The sequence below is a fragment of the Rhipicephalus microplus genome, chromosome 6, assembly GCF_043290135.1.
Source record: "Rhipicephalus microplus isolate Deutch F79 chromosome 6, USDA_Rmic, whole genome shotgun sequence".
Classification (NCBI taxonomy): domain Eukaryota; kingdom Metazoa; phylum Arthropoda; class Arachnida; order Ixodida; family Ixodidae; genus Rhipicephalus; species Rhipicephalus microplus.
Genome location: NC_134705.1, coordinates 125,854,607 through 125,875,775, shown reverse-complemented (window position 1 = coordinate 125,875,775; position 21,169 = coordinate 125,854,607). Strand labels below are relative to the sequence as shown.

Below are 21,169 nucleotides of genomic sequence, written 5' to 3'. Positions count from 1 at the left end.
AAAATGTTTTTTGTGATTTGATACAAGTGAGCTCTTGTTTGATTATGAGGTTGGGCCTGTCGATAGACCACGTTTGATAGTTGGAAAGTTAATGTGAATTTATTTTAAGGAGCCAGGTTGCACTTAAAAAATTTATGTTATTTTGGAAAATTAGTTCTATAGACGATTACCACTGTGGTAGCACTATACTTCAGTAGGACATATATATTGCGGTACGTAAATTTTACATGAGGCTTCAGTTTACTTCAAAGTGGTTATAGCAGATTTTGGTCACTTTAACGAAGTGATAGCTTCCTCAAATAAGTATTAGAAGTGAGTGCTTTTAATGATTGTTTTTAAATATCTCGTTTTTGGCTCTTCACAGATCGCAGAGATTGGTTTGTTAAGGTCCTGTGAATCATTGGTTGCACATTCTGGCACATCAATCCTCATCATTACTTGGAGCACCTGTACAAATATAGGAAGGACACGTTCTCCCTAACTGTGCAAGCCTATGTCACTGCTGGGACTGTTATTATTCAGCGGATGTGGCGTGGAAGCATACATGACAGCCTCATCTGGAAGGACTGCGATGTGCTTAGGAGCTTCGAGGGCACAAAACTGCCTAACGGCTGGCTGCAAGGTTAGTTTTTCTTTAATACATACGATTACGTGAACACCACTTACTGTGCACAAATTGAAAACCCAAGCATGGTTGCTTTCAGTGGATACCTGTAATATTCTTACACATAATTCTTATTCAACATTCATAGAACTAAATTACAAGATAATTGAGAATGTTGAAAGCTGAAAGCCTGCAGCTTATAAATGAAACTCCAATAATCTGAGACACAAAAGCTTGTGCTTTGAAACGAGCACAAATACTTTGATTCCTTATTGAGCTCTCGAGGTTGTGACTGAACTGTCGAGCTTGAGCTCTCGAGCTTGTGGAAAGAGCAAGTGGGTGAAAATTGCCTGGCTGTTGACAACCTGCAAGGAGAAAGACCTATTGAAGAAACCTCAGATGACATAGGGCCAGTAACTGCATCTTTTACCTAATGTAGCTTTTTCTCTCTCAGTGCTGTTGCTTGTGTTTCAGCCGAACATGTTCACCACGATTGCATAGTGATATATATTTTTGTACAAATTGTACCTTACCTAAGTATGCATTGTTGATCTCTAAAGGTGACGTTCAGTGTGTTTCAAAGCCATGGCTTCTCATTTCTCTGTCTGTGGCTTGCCTATTTCAGCAGCAGAGCGATGCAGCTAGCACACATGCAATCCAAGTCATGGAGCGCTCCTTTGGTGTTCTGTGCAGGACGCAGCATATCCATCCGGCAAGACACTGGTGTCAACAATAATGGTGAGTGTTGGTGGCACCTGCAGGAGCCCGTTGTGTTTGTTGCGTATGATTATTTCCCCTGGTGAAGTGCATTTCTGAAAGGTTTTCTTCATTTAAAATAATAGATGTCAGCAACAAGCACTCATAATCCACAAGTTCTTTGTGTCTTCTAGACTGCCCATTTGCTCCTATATGCGGTATGGTGAGCTGGCTATATTAGACAGCCTTAAAGTTATGAACATTGGCTGTTGTGTTGTAATGCAGTCTAACTTGTGTTTCTTAGTGAACTTATTTGTGGTCTACTTCTCGCACCTAGTGTAAAGTCGAAATAGAAGAAACTCTATTGGCTTTTTATGCCTGTCAGAAGTTTAATGGCTTTATCTATAACATTGTAGTTTTGCTCTTGTACCATATTAAATATATTTTCAGTCTTCACTGTTTGTGTGTGTGTGTGTTGAGGCTTGTCATTGGCTTCTGAAAATACAATATCTGTAAACATAAGCACATAACTGACAACTATACACTCTTGCATGTAGCATGGTTGTAACAATGATCTGTATTTTTCTAAGTTCCAGCAGTAACAAGGGGTTCGGTGCTCCACGGTCATGTACAGTGTATCAAGAACAGAGCACAGAAGACCAACAAGTATAAAGGGACTGCCAGTGACTGTTCTCCTGCTCAAAGTTTACAACAGCAGAAAGAGCACATTGTGGTGTCAGGAGCAGCTGCTGCTTAACTTCTTAGCAGTGCATTATTCAGCAGTTCATTTGCTTGCATTTGAAATTATTTAAATATTGCATGGAAGATACCAAACTATGACACTAATTTAAAGGCTGCTATAGTGTTAGTGGGCAAATATTTTTGAGCTGAACTTTTTAACATGTGTGTTAAGTGCCTGCGTGCCTCTACATTTACATGCCAGAAATCACAGCATCCATGGTCGCCAATGGTAACTAACTGTGTTTGCATTGTTTGTAGTACAAGAAGTAAAGCCATGAATGCAGTAATCATGTACTTAGTCGATGTAATCCTTCAGTGTACCCTTATTTGTATAGCACCAATGATGCCATGAGTGTATAAGCTTTGGGAAGTGAATCTATGTGGATTATTTTAATTGGAAGGAAGAGGATCATCACTACTCCTAGTATATCTTAACAGTAGATTTTAGTGCTTTGGTATTATCCCACTGCCTGTCCGTTCTTCAACAGTCTACTTATCTACTGTGTAAGTGTAACTTTTTAAATGTATACGTTGCTCTGATAGGTTTGTTCATAACGTTTTTCAAGTGACTTATCATCTATGCAGCTCTACTCAGACTACAAATAAAAGTATTTATTTTTATATGTAGCTATAGCATGCATTCACTTGTGTTTTTCTAGGTGCCTGTACAATTGTTTAGCCCTACAAAAGTGCTGGTAAATTCTAATATTGAATCTGGCATCTTAAAATAGTTTATTAGTTGAAGTAAGAATGTGTTTACAACCAATATTACTATCCTCAGATGAACTGTGAAAACTCTGTGGAAAATTATTTACATATTTTGAACTTTGTGAAGACAAATGTTGTTATGTTCTTTTATTGTGGTCCCTGTTTCATGCAAATGACACATAATTACTTTGCAGTGGCATAGTATTAGTTGTTATTTTACACATATGTGCGGAGCAACATCGCAGTTGAGGCCAGCAGCAAGACATACATGCAGTGAACTGGAGCATCACCTCACATAGTGACAGTCTTTGCCCACCAGTATTTGCGCATTTGTTCAGCGGTGGTGGTGGCGGGCGGACGCTCGGGAGACTGATTTCTTCTATCTTGCAGGAAACCACACGGACCTCCCACGCTTCGTGCAGACCCCGAGCTGTCCCAAAAGGAACAGGCCAACCTGGAAACATCGTTTTTCATCTCTGAGGAGAGGCAACTCAGGGTTTCCGAATTCTTCGGATTTGACAGCTCTGGAACTTTGACAGTGCTGACATTACGTGGGCCTCGCAATCTTCGTGACGTCATCGAGCTGTGTAAAAGAACGAAGCGCATCAGATACCATCGCATTTGTTCAGCGGTGGTGGTGGCGGGCGGACGCTCGGGAGACTGATTTCTTCTATCTTGCAGGTTAGTTACAAAGCCTTAACATTTCTTCTCTGTTGTGCCGCCTACCACCACCACAAAAATCGCTTTTTCGTTTTGTCGTCGTTTTGCTTTGCTTGTGGGAGCTGCGTGATTTGAAGTGTTGTACATTTCGGGTGTGTACTGAGAATGGCAGCTTCTGCCTTGTGTTTAGTGTGCAAAGAGGCACTTCCCGATCCCGGTAGTTGCCCAATGTGCTCCGAATGTAGCTACGGTTATCACATTGGACCATGCTCAGGAGTAACAAAGTCTGCTTTTAAGACAGGCGACGAGGCAGTAAAAAAAGCATGGAAATGTCAAGCATGTGTTATTCTGGCTGCACGTGCGAACGCCGGCAGCGGGAAGTTGCAGCTGCAGCAGACATCTGACACTGGAAAAATACTGGCTGAAATAAATCGCAAGTTGTCGGAGATACCCACCATTAAAAGCAGAATAGATCAACTAATGCAACTGAAGGACACAGTCCAAAATATGGAACAATCTGTTAAACACTTGTCAGAGCAGTATGACGATGTACTCATCGAGATGAGGAAGCAATCATGTGAAATAGCTGCTCTAAAGAAAAGAGTTGAAAAGGCTGAAGCAGCCAATGACCCTCTGGAAATTCAGAAGCTGCGACAGCATCTCAACTACTTAGAGCAATATAGCCGCCGTCAAAATTTGGAAATTCATGGTATCCCCCATAGCCAAGGCGAACAGTTGCTCGGTAAACTGAATAACCTGGCGAAACAGTTAAACCTTGCCGAGCTCACGCCAGCTAATATTGACGGCTTGCACAGGCTTCCGCCCAAGCCAGGTAAAGAACCAGCGGTGCTCGTTCGCTTTGTATCGTGCGCTACACGGAATGAATGGATGGCAAAGAAAGGCTATTTGAAGTCTTCAAAATCGGATGTCTATTTCTTGGATAATCTGACGGCAGAAAACAGGAAGCTTTTGTGGCTAATGAGGGCTAGGGCGCAAGAAAAGCACTATCAGTTTGTTTGGCAGAAAGAAGGAAAGATGTTTGTGCGTAAGGCACAGGGCGAGCGAGCGATCCGCATTGAATGTCAAACCGACTTAGATAAGATACAATAAGCTACTGATCAGTTTGTGACGTGTCTTTCTGTGTTCGCGTACTTTTTTTCTTTTTTCTATGATGAAAGAATCATCTAGCATAAGCTATTATAACAGCTCTATTTTCAATTCTACCTTGCGGAGTCATTCTTTAAAGCCGAGTGATCATTTGTCTATTTTTCATGTAAATAGCAGAAGCTTGAGTGGTAAGGTCATGGAATTAGAAACAGCTCTGGAGGCACTAGACCATAAATTTGACATTCTGGCATTTACAGAGACGTGGTTTTCGTCGGTTTCTGATGTCAATTTTCTTGATGGATACAAGTGTGAAAGTGTCTACAGGAAAGGTCGTCGAGGAGGCGGTTGTTCACTTTATATCAGAAATAACCTGAACTACTTTGTTCTCGCTGAATTTTCAGCCGTTAACGATGATTATGAGTCAATTGCTGTCAAATGTTGTAGTACCGTGATTGCGGCTATCTATCGCCCCCCTTCTGGTGATTTTCATGAATTTAGTTTGTCTGTTAGCAAGATTCTTGAGTACGCTACCATGACAGGTCTGTCGGTTGTTCTGATTGGTGATTTTAATATAAATTTATTATTATCCAATTCTCAAACACAACGTTTTAATGATGTCATAGAGTCATTTCATTGTTCTAACACTATAAACCGGGCCACTAGAATAACACCAGACACAGAAAGCTTAATTGACTTGTGCATAACAAATCATGATAGCGCTGATGTATTTTCAGGAATTCTTACTTTCGATATTAGTGATCATCTGCCAATCTTTGTTTTCGTTCCGCGCCCCAAAAGTAAAAACTGTCATGCACGCAGTGCTCCATTTTTTAGAAGAAATTTTAATAATGGGGCACTGAATGCATTTAGGTCATTGGTCGAAAATATTGATTGGACAGATGTATACAACGAGAAAGATCCGAATTTATCCTACAATTTATTTTTGCAGAAAGTTAAGCACTCGTATGACTCTGCTTTTCCACTACATTCAGTTAAAGGTAATCGAAAATCTAGAAAACCATGGGTTACTCGTGAGTTATACCATAGAATTAGAATGAGGGACAGATTATTTGACACTTTCATTCGTGTAAAAGACGAAACAATTCTCCGGGAATATAAAAAGCTCAGGAACAAGCTCAATTCGGATCTTCGGAAAGCTCGCACTCAATATTACCAAGATGTGTTTGCGTCGATATCAGGTGACCCCAAAAAAATATGGGCTACAATTCGTAAACTCAAAGGCAGCTCAAATATTATGATCCCTAGCACACTTATGTTTGATGATGTGGAATATACCAGTACTCCACTGGTGAACAAATTTAATGATCACTTTTTGCATGCTGGTATTGCAAATAATCCTGGTACTAACAATCTTACAAATGATCTATGTGGATATATATCATCTCACAGTACCAACTCCATATTTCTGTCTCCGTGCACTGCAGATGAAATTTGTAAATTAATCAAATCTTTGAAAACAGATAGCGCAGCCGGATATGATGAAATCAAAGCGAGACCAATTATTCATGTTGCTGATATACTATGTGCCCCGCTTTGTCATATATGTAATAGCGCGCTATCTACCGGGATCTTTCCTGCTAGTATGAAAATAGCCAAAGTTGTAGTCTTGCATAAAGGTGGATCCTTGAATGATCTGAATAACTACAGGCCCATATCTGTGCTACCTCTTTTTTCTAAAGTATTAGAATTAGTTGTAAAGTTTAGGTTAACCCAATTCTTGGATGAAAAGCGGGCACTTGTTGACAATCAATTTGGCTTTCGCAAGAATAAATCAACCGAGGAGGCACTGCTGAGTGTTAAAGAAGAAATAATTGAAAATTTTGAAAACAGGTTATTTACTGTTGGAGTTTTTCTTGACTTCAGGAAAGCTTTCGACTCTATAAAGCATCACATTTTGTTTCAAAAACTTCCCGAATATGGAATTAGAGGCGTTACCTTAGAACTGATAAAGAGTTATTTTTCAGATAGATTTCAATTTGTAAGTCTTAATAACATAAGCTCAGAGATGAAGCAAATAATGTGCGGCGTACCTCAGGGGTCCATTTTGGGTCCTCTATTTTTTATAATTTATATCAACGACATTGTGAATATACCACTTACGCCTAAAATGGTTCTCTATGCCGATGATACCAGTTTATTTTTCTCTGGTCATAGTTTAGCTGACTTGGCAATAGTAACAAACAATTGGTTGCACCAGCTGCTGATTTGGTTGTCCCTCAACCAGCTCCATTTAAATGTTACTAAAACGAAATTCATTGTTTTTAAACCTAAGAATAAACCCGATGTCACTGACATTTCTCTTCGTTTTGATGCTTGCGCTATTGAACGGGTATCTGTATTTAAGTTTCTGGGAGTATTGTTCGAAGAACATTTGAGCTGGACTCATCACGTAAACAAATTACATACTAGCATTTCCAGGTCCAATCGAGTGTTTTACAATATCCGGCATCTGGTTCCGACTTGGCTAAAACGTCAGCTGTACTATACACTCATACATTCTCAACTATACTACTGCCTCTTAGTCTGGGGTACTACAAGCAAAACAAACTTAATCAGGCTGACACTCCTCCAAAAACAAGCTGTTCGACACATAGAAAACCTTGCTTATCTTGACCATACAGCACCGTTTTTTTTAAAAAATGAGATATTAAAAGTGGATCAGCTATACTCCCTCAAACTTGCTACATACATACACAGTAAAATGCGTCAAAATGAATCTATGTTTACACACATGTACTTGACTAACCGCAATCCATATATTTTGCGACACAGCCACCTCGAAGTTCCGTTTTGCAGAACTAAATATGGTACTAAACAGCTAAAATACATGATCCCTAGTTTCCTAAACCAGCATCCACAATTACTTAGCAATGTGTATGAAGTTTCATCAAAATCCCTGTTTAAGCGTGTTGTTAAATTATATTTGCTGTCTTGCGTGCCCTTCATAGTATGAGTAGACCTCTAACAACATGTGGCTTAAGACCTGTTACATTAAAGAACTCAATTCTACTATTCCTATATGTATGTCGTCGTCCCTTGCAAGTAGCGCTATGTCATGTTTTTTTTCCGTGCTGAGCTTTCGCTTTCTAATGTATAATTCCTTCTGATAGCCACAACCCTGTTGGACAGTGCTTGGGTGGTAGGGCCATTGTCAGGCAGTTAATTCTGCCTTTAGCCATACCATCCCTCGACATGTATTATGTTGAAAATAAACAATTCAATTCAATTCAATAAACTCAATATTTTTCAAGCAGACTAATAGACAGCTGTATGGGAACTGTGTTGATGTGCAAACTTTGAAGTCTTCTTGAGGAGTGTTTTTCATCATTTTTGTCCAAGTGAAGTAGCTACCCAAGGCCACAACTGGTGGGAATGGGGTGGTTTCCTCTCTCCAAAAGCACTCTTACCAGCTGCCTCAATGTTAGTATGGGGTGAATTCACGAACTGGAAAAATAATTGGTCTTTGTTTTCTTGGCCGAAAGAGTCGCTTCCACCGTTGAGCCACCACGACGCGCCAGAATAGAAACGTTTAGCTAAATAAAGTTGATTCTACTTTTGAGAAGTGTTTTGGGGAAACGAAATGGCACCTATAGCTGTCAATATAAACACTGTTTGCACCAAGGAGCTTAGTAGCTTATAATTGTATTATTCATGTTTTGTCTAGAATTTACTCGTGCTGTGCCAACTTTCAGCCCAAGTGTCCTAACATGCTTTGTTAGTGGGTTGTGAATGAGCCAAGCTATGTAAATAAACAGAGTGATATTGCAGACATGTACAAAATATTGATGCAAAGCCCTTTTTTTTAGCATGACATTGTCAAGGGCTTTCTTCTTGTGTTTTTTATAAAAACTGCTTGTCACTGGGCAGCAGCAGAAAACTATGCATCAAGCTTTTGCGAGATAATTCGAGAAACACCGTGTTCAGACATAACAGTGCCGGTGGATATCTCTCGTAAGTTACTTTCTGTAGTATTTTCAAAATGAGTGTAGTAGAATTGTTGTTTTATAGCCATTCATTTTAATATTTACACTTGAGTGTATGTATGTATGTATGGGTGTACATATGTATATGTGTGTGTGCATATATGTATGTATATATGTATTTTTTAAATGAGAAGCCGTTAGCATTGGTGAGTAAGTTTGGTAATGATTTGGCTGAATTTGTTTCTAGTTATTTCTGTTTTGAGCCATTATACATTTCAATTTGTTTTGTACTGCAAAAAAATAAATGTAACCTTACGCAGAATATGTGTGTTCGAAGAAGTTGTTTCATTTACCAACCTACAGTCATGGGCAAGAAATTGGGTAAAATGAAACGAACCTGCGAAGATTAGTTTAGAGCATAGCTACTCTACATGGCATATCTCGTACACATTGCGTTGGTTGAATATGTCGATTTCAACCTTTCAATTTTAATCAGAATAAGCAAGCTACCACCCGTGGTTGTATATGTGTGTGATATTTATGCATACTGTGATACCGGTTCGCAATTACAATTAAGGTGACAAACCTAGTCAAGCTGAATACACGAATTTTGTCCATGCACCTTTCATCTGCACTGGAACTGTTGATAATAAAAAATAAACTTCAGTTTAGAAATTTATTCTAGTAACCAAAAGCAGGGTATCTCTTTATCACACAAATCAAATTGCCATTGTTCTGTTCCATTCTGGACAATAGGGGACCCTCTCAGCAGAACTCGATTAACTGGTATAGTTCATTTTAACCTGACAGCGACATTACACTGAAGCGTGCAGCATGACAAATAGCGGGAGAGAAGACACAAACTAATCACTCTGTTTGCGTCAGCTCTAACTGTCCGTGCTCTTTGGTCTTGCTGCATCTGATGATGCCCACCAAATTAGCACGAAAGCACGTCCCTACAAAGGAGGTCAACTTGGCTGCAAGCAGTTAGCTCACTGCATGTGTAGATTTTCTTCAAAACACCGTGAAGACTGATTCCTGGTCGAATATCCAAACACGTGAAAAGTAATATACCAGGTATGATATTGGTATTTCAGCACTGGACACTTTTGCGATAAGAGAAGATGGAGGAGAAAATTATGAACCCTCAATTGTGTAATTTATGAAGGTGCACAGTACAGCGCTTTTGGGTCAAAAGGGGAGTGAAAGAAGCAAAAGCGGAAGCCTACTTCTCAAAAAATTAGTACCCGCCACCACGCATAATGTCAGGCCGGGCAACCTCTTGAAAAAAAAAAAAGTGCTCAGTGATTCTGCGAATCGAACCAAGTACCTCCTAAATTGTAGTTGAGCGCTGTAACCGCTCGACCACTGCAGCAGTGCTTGCATTCGCCCTATTGCTGATATATCGTCCTTCCTTCGAATGAAGCAAAATGTAAAAACGTCCGGTGAAACTTTGTCAAAAATAGAAAAAATAGAATGCGTTTGCCCAAGGTTACTAAATTATAGCAACCGCAACGTGTGACTGTATAACCGTGCGCTATTTATTCTTGTAAATTACTGTCACGACGTTGGGATAGCCGGCTCTAACGTAGGCTACCTTCTCATAGTTTGCCAAATATAAATAAAAAAATAAAAATACATATCGGCCTGTGACAACGCTAATCCACTATTATGAGTTCACTGTCACTAGTGTCACTTTCACTAGATGAATGCTCAGTTTGCTTCCATTATCGTTATCTAGGAAAGTTTTGGCTCATTAACTCAACTCTCTTAATTAGCATTGATTCTCACATCTAAGGACAGTCACACTTCATCTCGCTTTCTGCGTGGCTGTCACTCCCATATAACGCGTACTTCACTTTTTTATGCTTTCCGAGCATCTGACGCTGCTTTTCGGAGACTTTCCCTGACGTCTGCTGAGCCAGAAAATTGTCTTTATTATCTATCAATTTCAAGCTTTTGCGAAGCCGAAACGAGAGTCTCTCTCTCTCTCTCTCTTTTTATCCTTTTCGCACGTGTGATAACGTCTCTCGACCTCAAGACTCGTATACACGTCCCTTGCTTTGTTTGCGCACTCAAACAACGCTGGACGAAATATTTGCACCGTGTTTTGTGAAAAGCATTAGCACTGAGACACCTCCCAACGAGTCTCCCTCATTTTACGTAGACATATACGCAAGCGTAAGCGTATGCACGTTCTCGCATTCCGGCTTTATAAAAATGCTGCGGTGCATGGAACCAGTGAAATTGCGCTCACAATTTCATTTGATTACTGCTGTTATCTATTTCCGCACAATTCGTCTGCAAACACCAAAGTCGCTCATGTGTCTTGTAATAAGAATATTGTAACAAAGGCTACCTTTGACTATAGGTACAAAACACCCTTACGTTCACCACAATACCGTGCTAGATTGCACCGAAATAGTTAAGTAACAGCACAGCTTCAATGGAATGTAAGGTAACTGGTCGCGTTAAATAGGGGAAGACATTGGAGGCACATTTTCAAACATTGCATGCATCGATTTATGTGTGGTTTCATTTATGTGGTACACCTGGAGTGTTGTTTACTTGTACTTGGCGAGATAGTGCATGGATTGCTCGGTGGCTTAAGGCCATCGAGCAATTATTTTTTTTAGCTACAGTCGTTAATTAAAGGCGAGTGCTTGGCTTTTCACAACCCACCAAAACGTCTATTACAACGTACGCGGCATCCCGTAAGCGCTGTAGCAGACGCTCGCGGAACTGAAACTTAGATGCAGCAAATCATTGGCTATCATCGTATACTCTCGATGCTAGACGCTTTGCGTGCTACCTTGATATTATCGGCACACACTTCTTTCTTTCCTTGTCATTTCATCGGCGATCGTGTGTCCTCCTTGCCCTCTTAAGTGCCGAATAAGTTAAATTCATACCCGCGCTATAGTAATCTCTCCAGATAAGAGAACTTTTGGCTAAGAAAATGCGTAGCCAAAGAGAAAGCTTTGTGAATTCGGCCCCTGGGGCCGAATTCACAAAGTTTTTCTTTGGCTACGCATTTTCTTAGCCAAAAACTCTCTTATCTGGAGGGATTACTATAGCGCGGGTATGAATCTAACTTATTCAGCACTTAAGAGGGCAAGGAGGACACAGGATAGCCGATGAAACGACAAGGAAAGAAAGAAGTGTGCGCCGATAATATCAAGGTAGCACACAAAGCGTTTAGCATCGAGAGTATACGACGATAGCCAATGATTTGCTGCATCGATGTTTCAGTTCCGCGAGCGTCTGCTACAGCGCTTACGGGATGCCGCGTACGTTGTAATAGGCGTTTGGGCGGGCTGTGCACTACCAAGCACTCGCCTTTCATCAATGACTGTAGCTAAAAACGAAATTGCTCGATGGCCTTAAGTCATCGAGCAATCCATGCACTATCTCGCCAAGTACAAGTAAACAACACTCGAGGTGCACCACATAAATGAAACCACACATAAATCGATGCATGCAATGTTTGAAAATGTGCCTCGAATGTCTTCCACTATTTAACGCGACCAGTTACCTTACATTTTATTGAAGCTGTGCTGCTACTTAACTAATTCGGTGCAATCTTGCACGGTATAGTGGTGAACGTAAGGGTGTTTTGTACCTATAGTCAAAGGTAACCTTTGTTACAATATTCTTATTACAAGACACATGAGCGACTTTGGTGCCTGCAGACAAATTGTGCGGAAATAGATAACAGCTGTAATCAAATGAAATTGTGAGCGCAATTTCGCTGGTTCCCTGCACCGCAGCATTTTTATAAAGCCGGAATGCGAGAACGTGCATACGCTTACGCTTAGGTATATGTCTACGTAAAAGGAGAGAGACTCGTCGGGAGGTGTCTCAGTGCTAATGCTTTTCACAAAACATGGTGCAAATATTTCGTGCTGCGTTGTTTGAGTGCGCAAACAAATCAAGGGACGTGTATACGAGTCTTGAGGTCGAGAGACGTTATCACACGTGCGAAAAGGAAGAAAAGAGAGAGAGAGAGACACTCGTTGCAGCTTCGCGAAAGCTTGAAATTGATAGATAATAAAGACAATTTTCTGGCCCAGCAGACGTCAGGGCAAGTCTCCGCAAAGCAGCGTCAGATGCTTGGAGAGCATAAAAAAGTGGAGTACGCGTTATATGGGAGTGACAGCCACTCAGAAAGCGAGATGAAGTGTGACTGTCCTTAGGTGTGAGAATCAATGCTAATTAGGAGAGTTGAGTTAATGAGCCAGAACATTCCTAAATAAAGATAATGGAAGCAAACTGAGCATTCATCTAGTGAAAGTGACACTAGTGACAGTGAACTCATAATAGTTGACTAGCGTTGTCACAGGCCGATATATATTTTTATTTTCTTATTTATATTTGGCAAACTATGAGAAGGTAGCCTACGTTAGAGCCGGCTATCCCAACGTCATGACAATAATGTACAAGAATAAATAGCACACGGTTATACAGTCACACGTGGCGGTTTCTATCTTCTAGTAACCTTGGGCAAACGCATTCTGACTATTTTTTTCTTTTTTTGACAAAGTTTCACCGGACGTTTTTGAATTTGGCGTCATTCGAAGGAATGACGATATATCAGCAATAGGGCGAATGCAAGCACTGCTGCAGTGAACGAGCGGTTACAGCGCTCAACAGCAATCTAGGAGGTGCTTGGTTCGATTCGCAGAGTCACCAAGCACTTTTTTTTTTCAAGAGATTGCCAGGCCTGACATTATGCATGGTGGCGGGTACTAATTTTTTGAGAAGGTGGCTTTTGCACTTGCTTCTTTCACTCCCCTTTTGACCCAAAAGCGCTGTACTGTGCACCTTCATAAATTACACAATTCAGGGTTCATAATTTTCTCCTCCATCTTCTCTTATCGCAAAAGTGTCCAGTGCTGAAATACCAATATCATACCTGGTATATTACTTTTCGCGTGTTTGGATATTCGACCAGGGATCAATCGTCACGGTGTTTTGAAGAAAATTTACATATGCAGTGAGCTAACTGCTTGCGGCCAAGTTTACTGCCTTTGTAGGGACACGCTTTCGTGCTAATTTGGTGGGCATCATCACATGCAGCAAGACCAAAGAGCACGGACAGTTAGAGCTGACGCAAGCAGAGTGATTGGTTTGTGTCTTCTCTCCCGCTATTTGTCATGCTGCACGCTTCAGTGTAATGTGCCTGTCAATGGTTAAAATGAAGTATAGCAGTTAATCGAGTTCTGCTGAGAGGGTTCCCTATTGTCCAGAATGTAACAGAACAATGGCAATTTGATTTGTGCCATAGTGAGATACTCTGCTTTTGGTTACTAGAATAAATTTTTAAACCGAAGTTTATTTTTTTATTAACAACAGTTCCAGTGCAGATGAAAGGTGCATGGACAACATTCGTGTATTCAGCTTGACTAGGTTTGCGGGCTTCATTGTAATTGCGAACCGGTATTACAGTATGCATAAATATCACACACATATACAACCACGGGTGATAGCTTGCTTATTCTGATTAAAATTGATATGTTGAAATTGACATATTCAACCAACGCAATGTGTACGAGATATGCCATGTAGAGTAGCTATGCTCTAAACTAATCTTCGCAGGTTCGTTCCATATTACCCAATTTCTTGCCCATGACTGTAGGTTGGTAAATGAAACAACTTCTTTGAACACACATATTCTGTGTAAGGTTACATTTATTTTTATGCAGTACAGAACAAATTGAAATGTATAATGGCTCAAAAGAGAAATAACTACAAACAAATTCAGCCAAATCATAACCAAACTTACTCACCAATCATAAACGGATTCTCATTTAAAAGGTACATACATACATACATACATACATACATACATACATACATACATACATACATACATACATACATACATACATACATACATACACACACACACACACATACATACATACATACATACATACATACATACATACATACATACATACACTCAGGTGTAAATATTAAAATAAATGCCCATAAAACAACAATTCTAATACACTCATTTTGAATATACTACAGAAAGTAACTTACGAGAGAAATCCACCGGCACTGTTATGTCAAAACACGATGTTTCTCGAACCATTTCGCAAAAGCTTGATGCATAGTTTTCCGCTGCTGCCCAGTGACAAGCAGTTTTTTATAAAAAACACAAGAATAAAGCCCTTGACAATGTCATGCTAAAGAAAAGGGCTGTGCATCAATATTTTGTAGATGTCTGCAATATCACTCTGTTTATTTACATAGCTTGGCTCATACACAACCCACTAACAAAGCATGTTAGGACACATGGGCTGAAAGTTGGCACAGCGCGAGTAAATTCTAGACAATACATGAATAATACAATTATAAGCTACTAAGGTCCTTAATGCAAATAGTGTTTATATTGGCAGCTATAGGTGCCATTTCGTTTCCCCAAAAACACTTCTCAAAAGTAGAATCAACTTTATTTAGCTAAAAGTTTCTATTCTGGCACGTCGTGGTGGCTCAACGGTAGAAGTGACTCTTTCGGCCAAGAAAACAAAGACCAATTATTTCTCCAGTTTGTGAATTCACCCCATGCTAACATTGAGGCAGCTGGTAGGAGTGCTTTTGGAGAGAGGAAACCACCGCATTCCCACCAGTTGTGACCATGGGTAGCTACTTCACTTGGACAAAAATGATGAAAAACACTCCTCAACAAGACTTCAAAGTTTGCACAACAACACAGTTCCCATACAGCTGTCTATTAGTCTGCTTGAAAAATGTTGAGTTTACTGAAGGGCAAAGATTGTATACTATGTGAGGTGATGCTCCAGTACACTGCATGTATGTCTTGCTGATGGCCTCGACTGCGATGTTTCTCAGCACATATGTGCAAAATAACAACTAATACTATGCCACTGCAAAGTAATTATGTGTCATTTGCATGAAACAGCGACCACAATAAAAGAACATAACAACAGTTGCCTTCACAAAGTTCAAAAAATGTAAATAAATTTCCACAGAGTTTTCACAGTTCATCTGAGGATAGTAATATTGGTTGTAAACACATTCTTACTTCCACTAACAAACTATATTGAGATGCCAGATTCAATATTGGAATATACCAGCACTTTTGTAGGGCTAAACAATTGTACAGGCACTTAGGAAAACACAAGTGAATGCATGGTATAGCTACATATAAAAATAAATACTTTTATTTCTAGTCTGAGTAGAGCTGCATAGATGATAAGTCAATTGCATTACATTATGAACAAACCAATCCGATCAAAGTATACATTTAAAAAGTTACACTTACACAGGAGCTAAGTAGACTGTTGAAGGACAGACAGGCAGTGAGATAATGCCCAAGCACTAAAATCTACTGTTAAGATATACTAGGAGTAGTGATGATCCTCTTCCTTCCAAATAAAATAATCCACATAGATTCACTTCCCAGAGCCTATACACTCATGGCATCATTGGTGCTATACAAATGAGTGTAGACTGACGGATTACATCGACTAAGTACATGATTACTGCATTCATGGCTTTACTTCTTGTACTACAAAGAATGCAAACACAGTTACCATTGGCGACCATGGATGATGTGATTTCTGGCATGTAAATGTAGAGGCACGCATGCACTTAGCACACATGTTAAAAGCTTCAGCTCAAAATTATTTACCCACTATTACTACAGCAGCCTTTAAATTATTGTCATAATTTGGTATCTTCCATGCAAAATTTAAATAATTTCGAATGCAAGCAAATGAACTGCTGAATAATGCACTGCTAAGAAGTTAAGCAGCAGCTGCTCCTGACATCACAATGTGCTCTTTCTTCTGTTGTAAACTTTGAGCAGAGAACAGTCACTGGCAGTCCCTTCATACTTGTTGGTCTTCTGTGCTCTGTTCTTGATACACTGTACATGACCGTGGAGCACCAAAACCCTTGTTACTGCTGGAACTTAGAAAAATAAGATCATTGTTACAACCATGCTACATGCAAGAGTGTATAGTTGTCAATCATGTGCTCATACTTACAAATATTGTATTTTCCAAAGCCAATGACAAGCCTCAACACACACACACAAACACTGAAGACTGAAAATATATTTAATATGATACAACAGCAAAACTACAATGGTATAGATAAAGGCATGAAACTTCTGACAGGCATAAAAAGCTGAGTTTCTTCTATTTCGACTTTACACTAGGTGCGAGAAGTAGACCACAAATAAGTTCACTAAGAAACACAAGTTAGACTGCATTACAACACAACAGCCAATGTTCACAACTTGAAGGCTGTCTAACATAGCCAGCTCACCATACTGCATATAGGAGCAAATGGGCAGTCTAGAAGACACAAAAAATTTGTGGATTATGAGTGTGCTTGTTGCTGACATCTATTATTCTAAATGAAGAAAATTTTTCAAAAATGTACTTCATCAGGAAAAATAATCATACGCAACAAACACAACGGGCTCCTACAGGTGCCACTAACATTCACCATTATTATTGATACCAGTGTCTTGCCGGATGGATATGCTGCGTCCTGCACAGAACACCAAAGGAGTGCTCCATGACTTGGATTGCATGTGTGCTAGATGCATCGCTCTGCTGCTGAAATAGGCTAGCCACAGACAGAGAAATGAGAAGCCATGGCATTGAAACACACTGAACGTCACCTTTAGAGATCAACAATGCATATTTAGGTCAGGTACAATTTGTAGAAAAATATATATCACTATGCAATCAAGGTGAACATGTTCGGCTGAAACACAACCAGCAGCACTGAGAGAGAAAAAGCTACATTAGGTAAAAGATGCAGTCACTGGCCCTATGTCATCTGAGGCTTCTTCAATAGGTCTTTCTCCTTGCAAGTTGTGAACAGCCAGGCAATTTTCATCCACTTGCTATTTCCTTCCAGAGCACTTGATCCACAGAGGGAGTCACAAGCTCGAGAGCTCAATAAGGAATCAAAGTATTTGTGCTCGTTTCAAAGCACAAGCTTTTGAGCCTTAGATTATTGGAGTTTCATTCATAAGCTGCAGGCTTTCAGCTTTCAACATTCTCAATTATCTTGCAATATAGTTCTATAAATGTTGAATAAGAATTATGTGTAAGAATATTACAGGTATCTACTGAAAGCAACCATGCTTGGGTTTTCAATTTGTGCACAGTAAGTGGAGTTCACGTAATCGCATGTATTAAAGAAAAACTAACCTTGCAGCCAGCCGTTAGGCAGTTTTGTGCCCTCGAAGCTCCCAAGCAGATCGCAGTACTTCCAGATGAGGCTGCCATGCATGCTTCCACGCCACATCCGCTGATTGATAACAGTCCCAGCAGTGACATAGGCTTGCACAGTTAGGGAGAACGTGTCCTTCCTATTCTTGTACAGGTGCTCCAAGTAATGATGAGGATGGATGTGCCAGAATGTGCAACCGATGCATCACAGGACCTTAACAAACCAATCTCTGCGATCTGTGAAGAGCCAAAAACGAGATATTTAAAAACAATCATTAAAAGCACTCACTTCTAATACTTATTTGAGGAAGCTATCACTTCGTTAAAGTGACCAAAATCTGCTATAATCACTTTGAAATAAACTGAAGCCTCATGTAAAATTTACGTACCGCAATATATATGTCCTACTGAAGTGTAGTACTACCACAGTGGTAATCGTCTATAAAACTAATTTTCCAAAATAACATAAATTTTTTAAGTGCAACCTGGCTCCTGAAAAATAAATTCACATTAACTTTCCAACTATCAAACGTGGTCAATCGACAGGCCCAACCTCATAATCAAACAAGAGCTCACTTGTATCAAATCACAAAAAACATTTTATGTATTTGCTCCATAATGTATGTATGTATATAACAGTAGTAGTATATTTTTCATGCTTCAACTTACCATAGAGAAACATTACATCTGATGGGCTTAAAAACTTGCACACGTTATAGAACTGCGTGAATTATAGTACCGGTGAAATTTAGTTCTGCAAGGTGAATTCACCGACGGCAGTATTTAGTAGCCGTCGGTGTCATGAGGAACCAAGTACGGTCAACAGGCAAAGGGCATCTGCAGACTGGAAGCTGCCAATGACAGCAATGAAGGGCTGGCCAGGCGTGCATGTCCATTGATAAAGTTTAAGAACTGGCCATGACCGGCTGTTGTCAAGGCTCTAGTGCCGTGCAAAACAATGGCCAGACAAACTCGGAAACCTGTAGTTAGGCGATATTGGCCTAGAACCTCATTCAAAGCAAGGCACCGGTGAAATCTTTGCTTTTTCTGGGGGCTGGAGGGAAGCTTGACGTTCACGGGCTCTCGCTGCCACATAGAACTCTCAAGTTGTTACCGAAGAACATTCTAGGCGCGCTTTCAAGGTAACACGATCCACAACAGAATGTAGCATCTCGCAGTTTTGGTTGATCACATCACAGCGCTAGGACTATGGTTATCTCAAAAAGGAGAAGTGACGACTTAACAAACAAAAGAGCCAAGCTGCCCCACCACAACTTCGCAGGGCAAAACAGTTATCAACGCTGTCTTTCAATTTTCGGTCAGAAGAGCACAGCTTGTTCACAAGTCTTGGAACGTCAACACAGCACCACTGTTCACAACGAACATCGTTTCACTCCCGAACAGTACATTGCTCTCAAGTAAATAGAAGCGTACGGGCTAACTGGTGGCGAAGCAAGAACCGAGCGCGTAGTTCATACGTTTCCGTACGTACTTGGGGTCACTGAAGTAACTTGTCAAAACGCTGTCAATACAAAATGTCGCACAGCACCCAACTGAGAGACTGGAAAGTCAAGCGAACGAACTGTTACCGGCACACAAACACACATTGCAGGCTTCTCGAGTGCTAGTAGCCGTCGATACATCGACGCCAATCCCCGCTTGATAACCACACCGACGCACAGGCTTCGCTGCGCTTCACCGTACACCATTGCACTGCCACAGCTTTCCGCACTGCTTACACGCATCGAAAGGGCTGCTGTAATCACAACACATCCGGTCAAACGCTAAAGTAACTCGTGCGAGAAGCGTTTGCTGAAAGTCGCACAGACCGATATGCTGTTTACGACGACATGTTGTTTTCGACAACTGCGCAGCACTTAAGAGAGCTCTTAGAAAGTACTTGCACCATTTTCACGGCGTGAAAAAATTTTCTCGTATGTGCGAGGGGGGTGATATGACGAACAGGACAGGCGTGCCAGATGAAAGAAGTGTTTTGGCAACGTCACGGAGTGAGCTGATGTAGAGGGTATTGCTTCACAACCAATCACAAGCTGTGCCTGTCGGCCAAGCCGTCGTCTGCTCGCGTTTGTCTTCTGCTTCGATCAGAGCATGCGACAGGGGATTCGCCTTCGCAACACTATTATTCTCAGGTCAAGTGGTCGCTGCGTCGCACAAAATGCATGTCAGTGGCTGGCTCTACCTTTGAATGATGTTCGTGCGCCAAGTTAAATGGCTGGTAATTGACGCAGGGATGAATTCAGCCAAGGCTTGCTCCAGAATTGTGAGGGTTTGCATATTTTCGGTGTCATACAAAGTTACTAGGGTCATTTCATTCCGATTGCTTGCCATATTATCACGGTCCATATCGGTGTCTGAACAGTGAAGGTGAAGATGCGAGATTTGTTTGTAGTTCCATGCGTAATCACGCACACCCATAATACGCTTTGGTTTACAAAGTACGCTTTGTTCCAGATCATCCCAAAGTGTATCGACAGCTGTATTTCGGAGATCGCAACCATTGCACAGTTAGAGCCTATGAAAGTACACTAGAGCACAAACTTTATGAACCACTCACTGAAAACTTCCTCTCATTTTTATTTCTAATAGCGTGCAAAGAATGTGCTCCCATTAACCTCTTTGGTGGTAATTTCCACAAATGAGGCAAGGATCTCGAGTCGCACTTTTAATTGGATGAGATGGGGTGCAACACAACAACATAACAAATAAGGTTAATCCTATGCCATGCTGCGTTCGAATGCAACGACCATTCACGTATCACATTGGTTTTCATCCAACCACAATTCTTTACATGCGTAGTTTTATGCCATTGACACCCAATAGAATTCTTCAATTACTGCGACTTCGAACTTATTGGATGATGGTGGTTGTAAACACCATCCACTGCGTACAAGGGAAAAAACACGCGAAGCGCAAAGCGCCGAAAGAAATAAAAACGCACCAGCAGTCATCAGACAGCCCTTAATGGGCGTGAATTAACTCAAAACCAGCCAGGGCACCAAAGTATACCGCCGCGGCAGCAGGTTCTAAGTAGCCACATTGTTCCTAAGAGTGGTGCGGACCACTCTTAGGATTTTCTCTCAGCCATGCTGTTTTTACGTACAATTTCGCTTCGTGAATCCACTTACGATCACTTTTCGGTGACGTAAGCAAATATAGCAACTGCATCACCATCGCTGACATGTTCCCGGGCAGTCACAGCGTGCTTTATTTGCAGCGGCCGATGTGACAACGCTGGCCTCTTACGACGTTTTTTCGTTTCGTGAATCGTCTTACGCAACAAAATTTCTCTTGCGCAAAAATGTTTTCGTAAGTGAGTTTTGTGAATCCGGCCCCAGGTTCTGCTGAAGTCCATCGAAGCAGCCGTCGCTTCCAAGATACCACCCCAATACGGTCCCCTGGCAAGTTCCGCGAGGAAAATGTTTCCCACGACCCCAACCCGGACTGAGCATGTCGATGACCCACCC

At 40.8% G+C, this 21,169-nt stretch overlaps 2 protein-coding genes across 12 annotated transcripts in view; one reads left to right on the top strand and one right to left on the bottom strand.

Annotated features, from left to right (window-relative positions):
- Positions 1 to 21,169, bottom strand: part of LOC142765481 (uncharacterized) — an 887,742-nt gene that overhangs the window by 627,749 nt on the left and 238,824 nt on the right. Inside the window, exon 5 of one of the 5 annotated variants that reach the window (XM_075866524.1) lies at positions 17,535 to 17,921. The exons of the other annotated variants lie outside the window; for them this stretch is intronic. Within the exon in view, the coding sequence (XP_075722639.1) occupies positions 17,805 to 17,921 (117 nt within the window). The 3' untranslated portion in view covers positions 17,535 to 17,804. Of the gene's footprint in view, positions 1 to 17,534; positions 17,922 to 21,169 lie in introns of those variants that run through there. 5 annotated transcript variants of the gene reach the window in all.
- LOC142765479 (uncharacterized) overlaps positions 1 to 21,169 on the top strand; it is a 139,032-nt gene that overhangs the window by 6,838 nt on the left and 111,025 nt on the right. The window contains exons 2-4 of one of the 7 annotated variants that reach the window (XR_012884279.1): positions 365 to 622; positions 1,298 to 1,342; positions 1,891 to 3,430. Coding sequence is in view for 2 of the 7 variants with exons in the window: in XM_075866522.1 (XP_075722637.1) it covers positions 526 to 622; positions 1,298 to 1,342; positions 1,891 to 2,057 (309 nt within the window). In the remaining 5 variants the exon portion in view is untranslated. Of the gene's footprint in view, positions 1 to 364; positions 623 to 1,229; positions 1,343 to 1,890; positions 8,783 to 21,169 lie in introns of those variants that run through there. The other 6 variants (XR_012884283.1, XR_012884282.1, XR_012884281.1 and 3 more) reach the window with 6 other exon arrangements.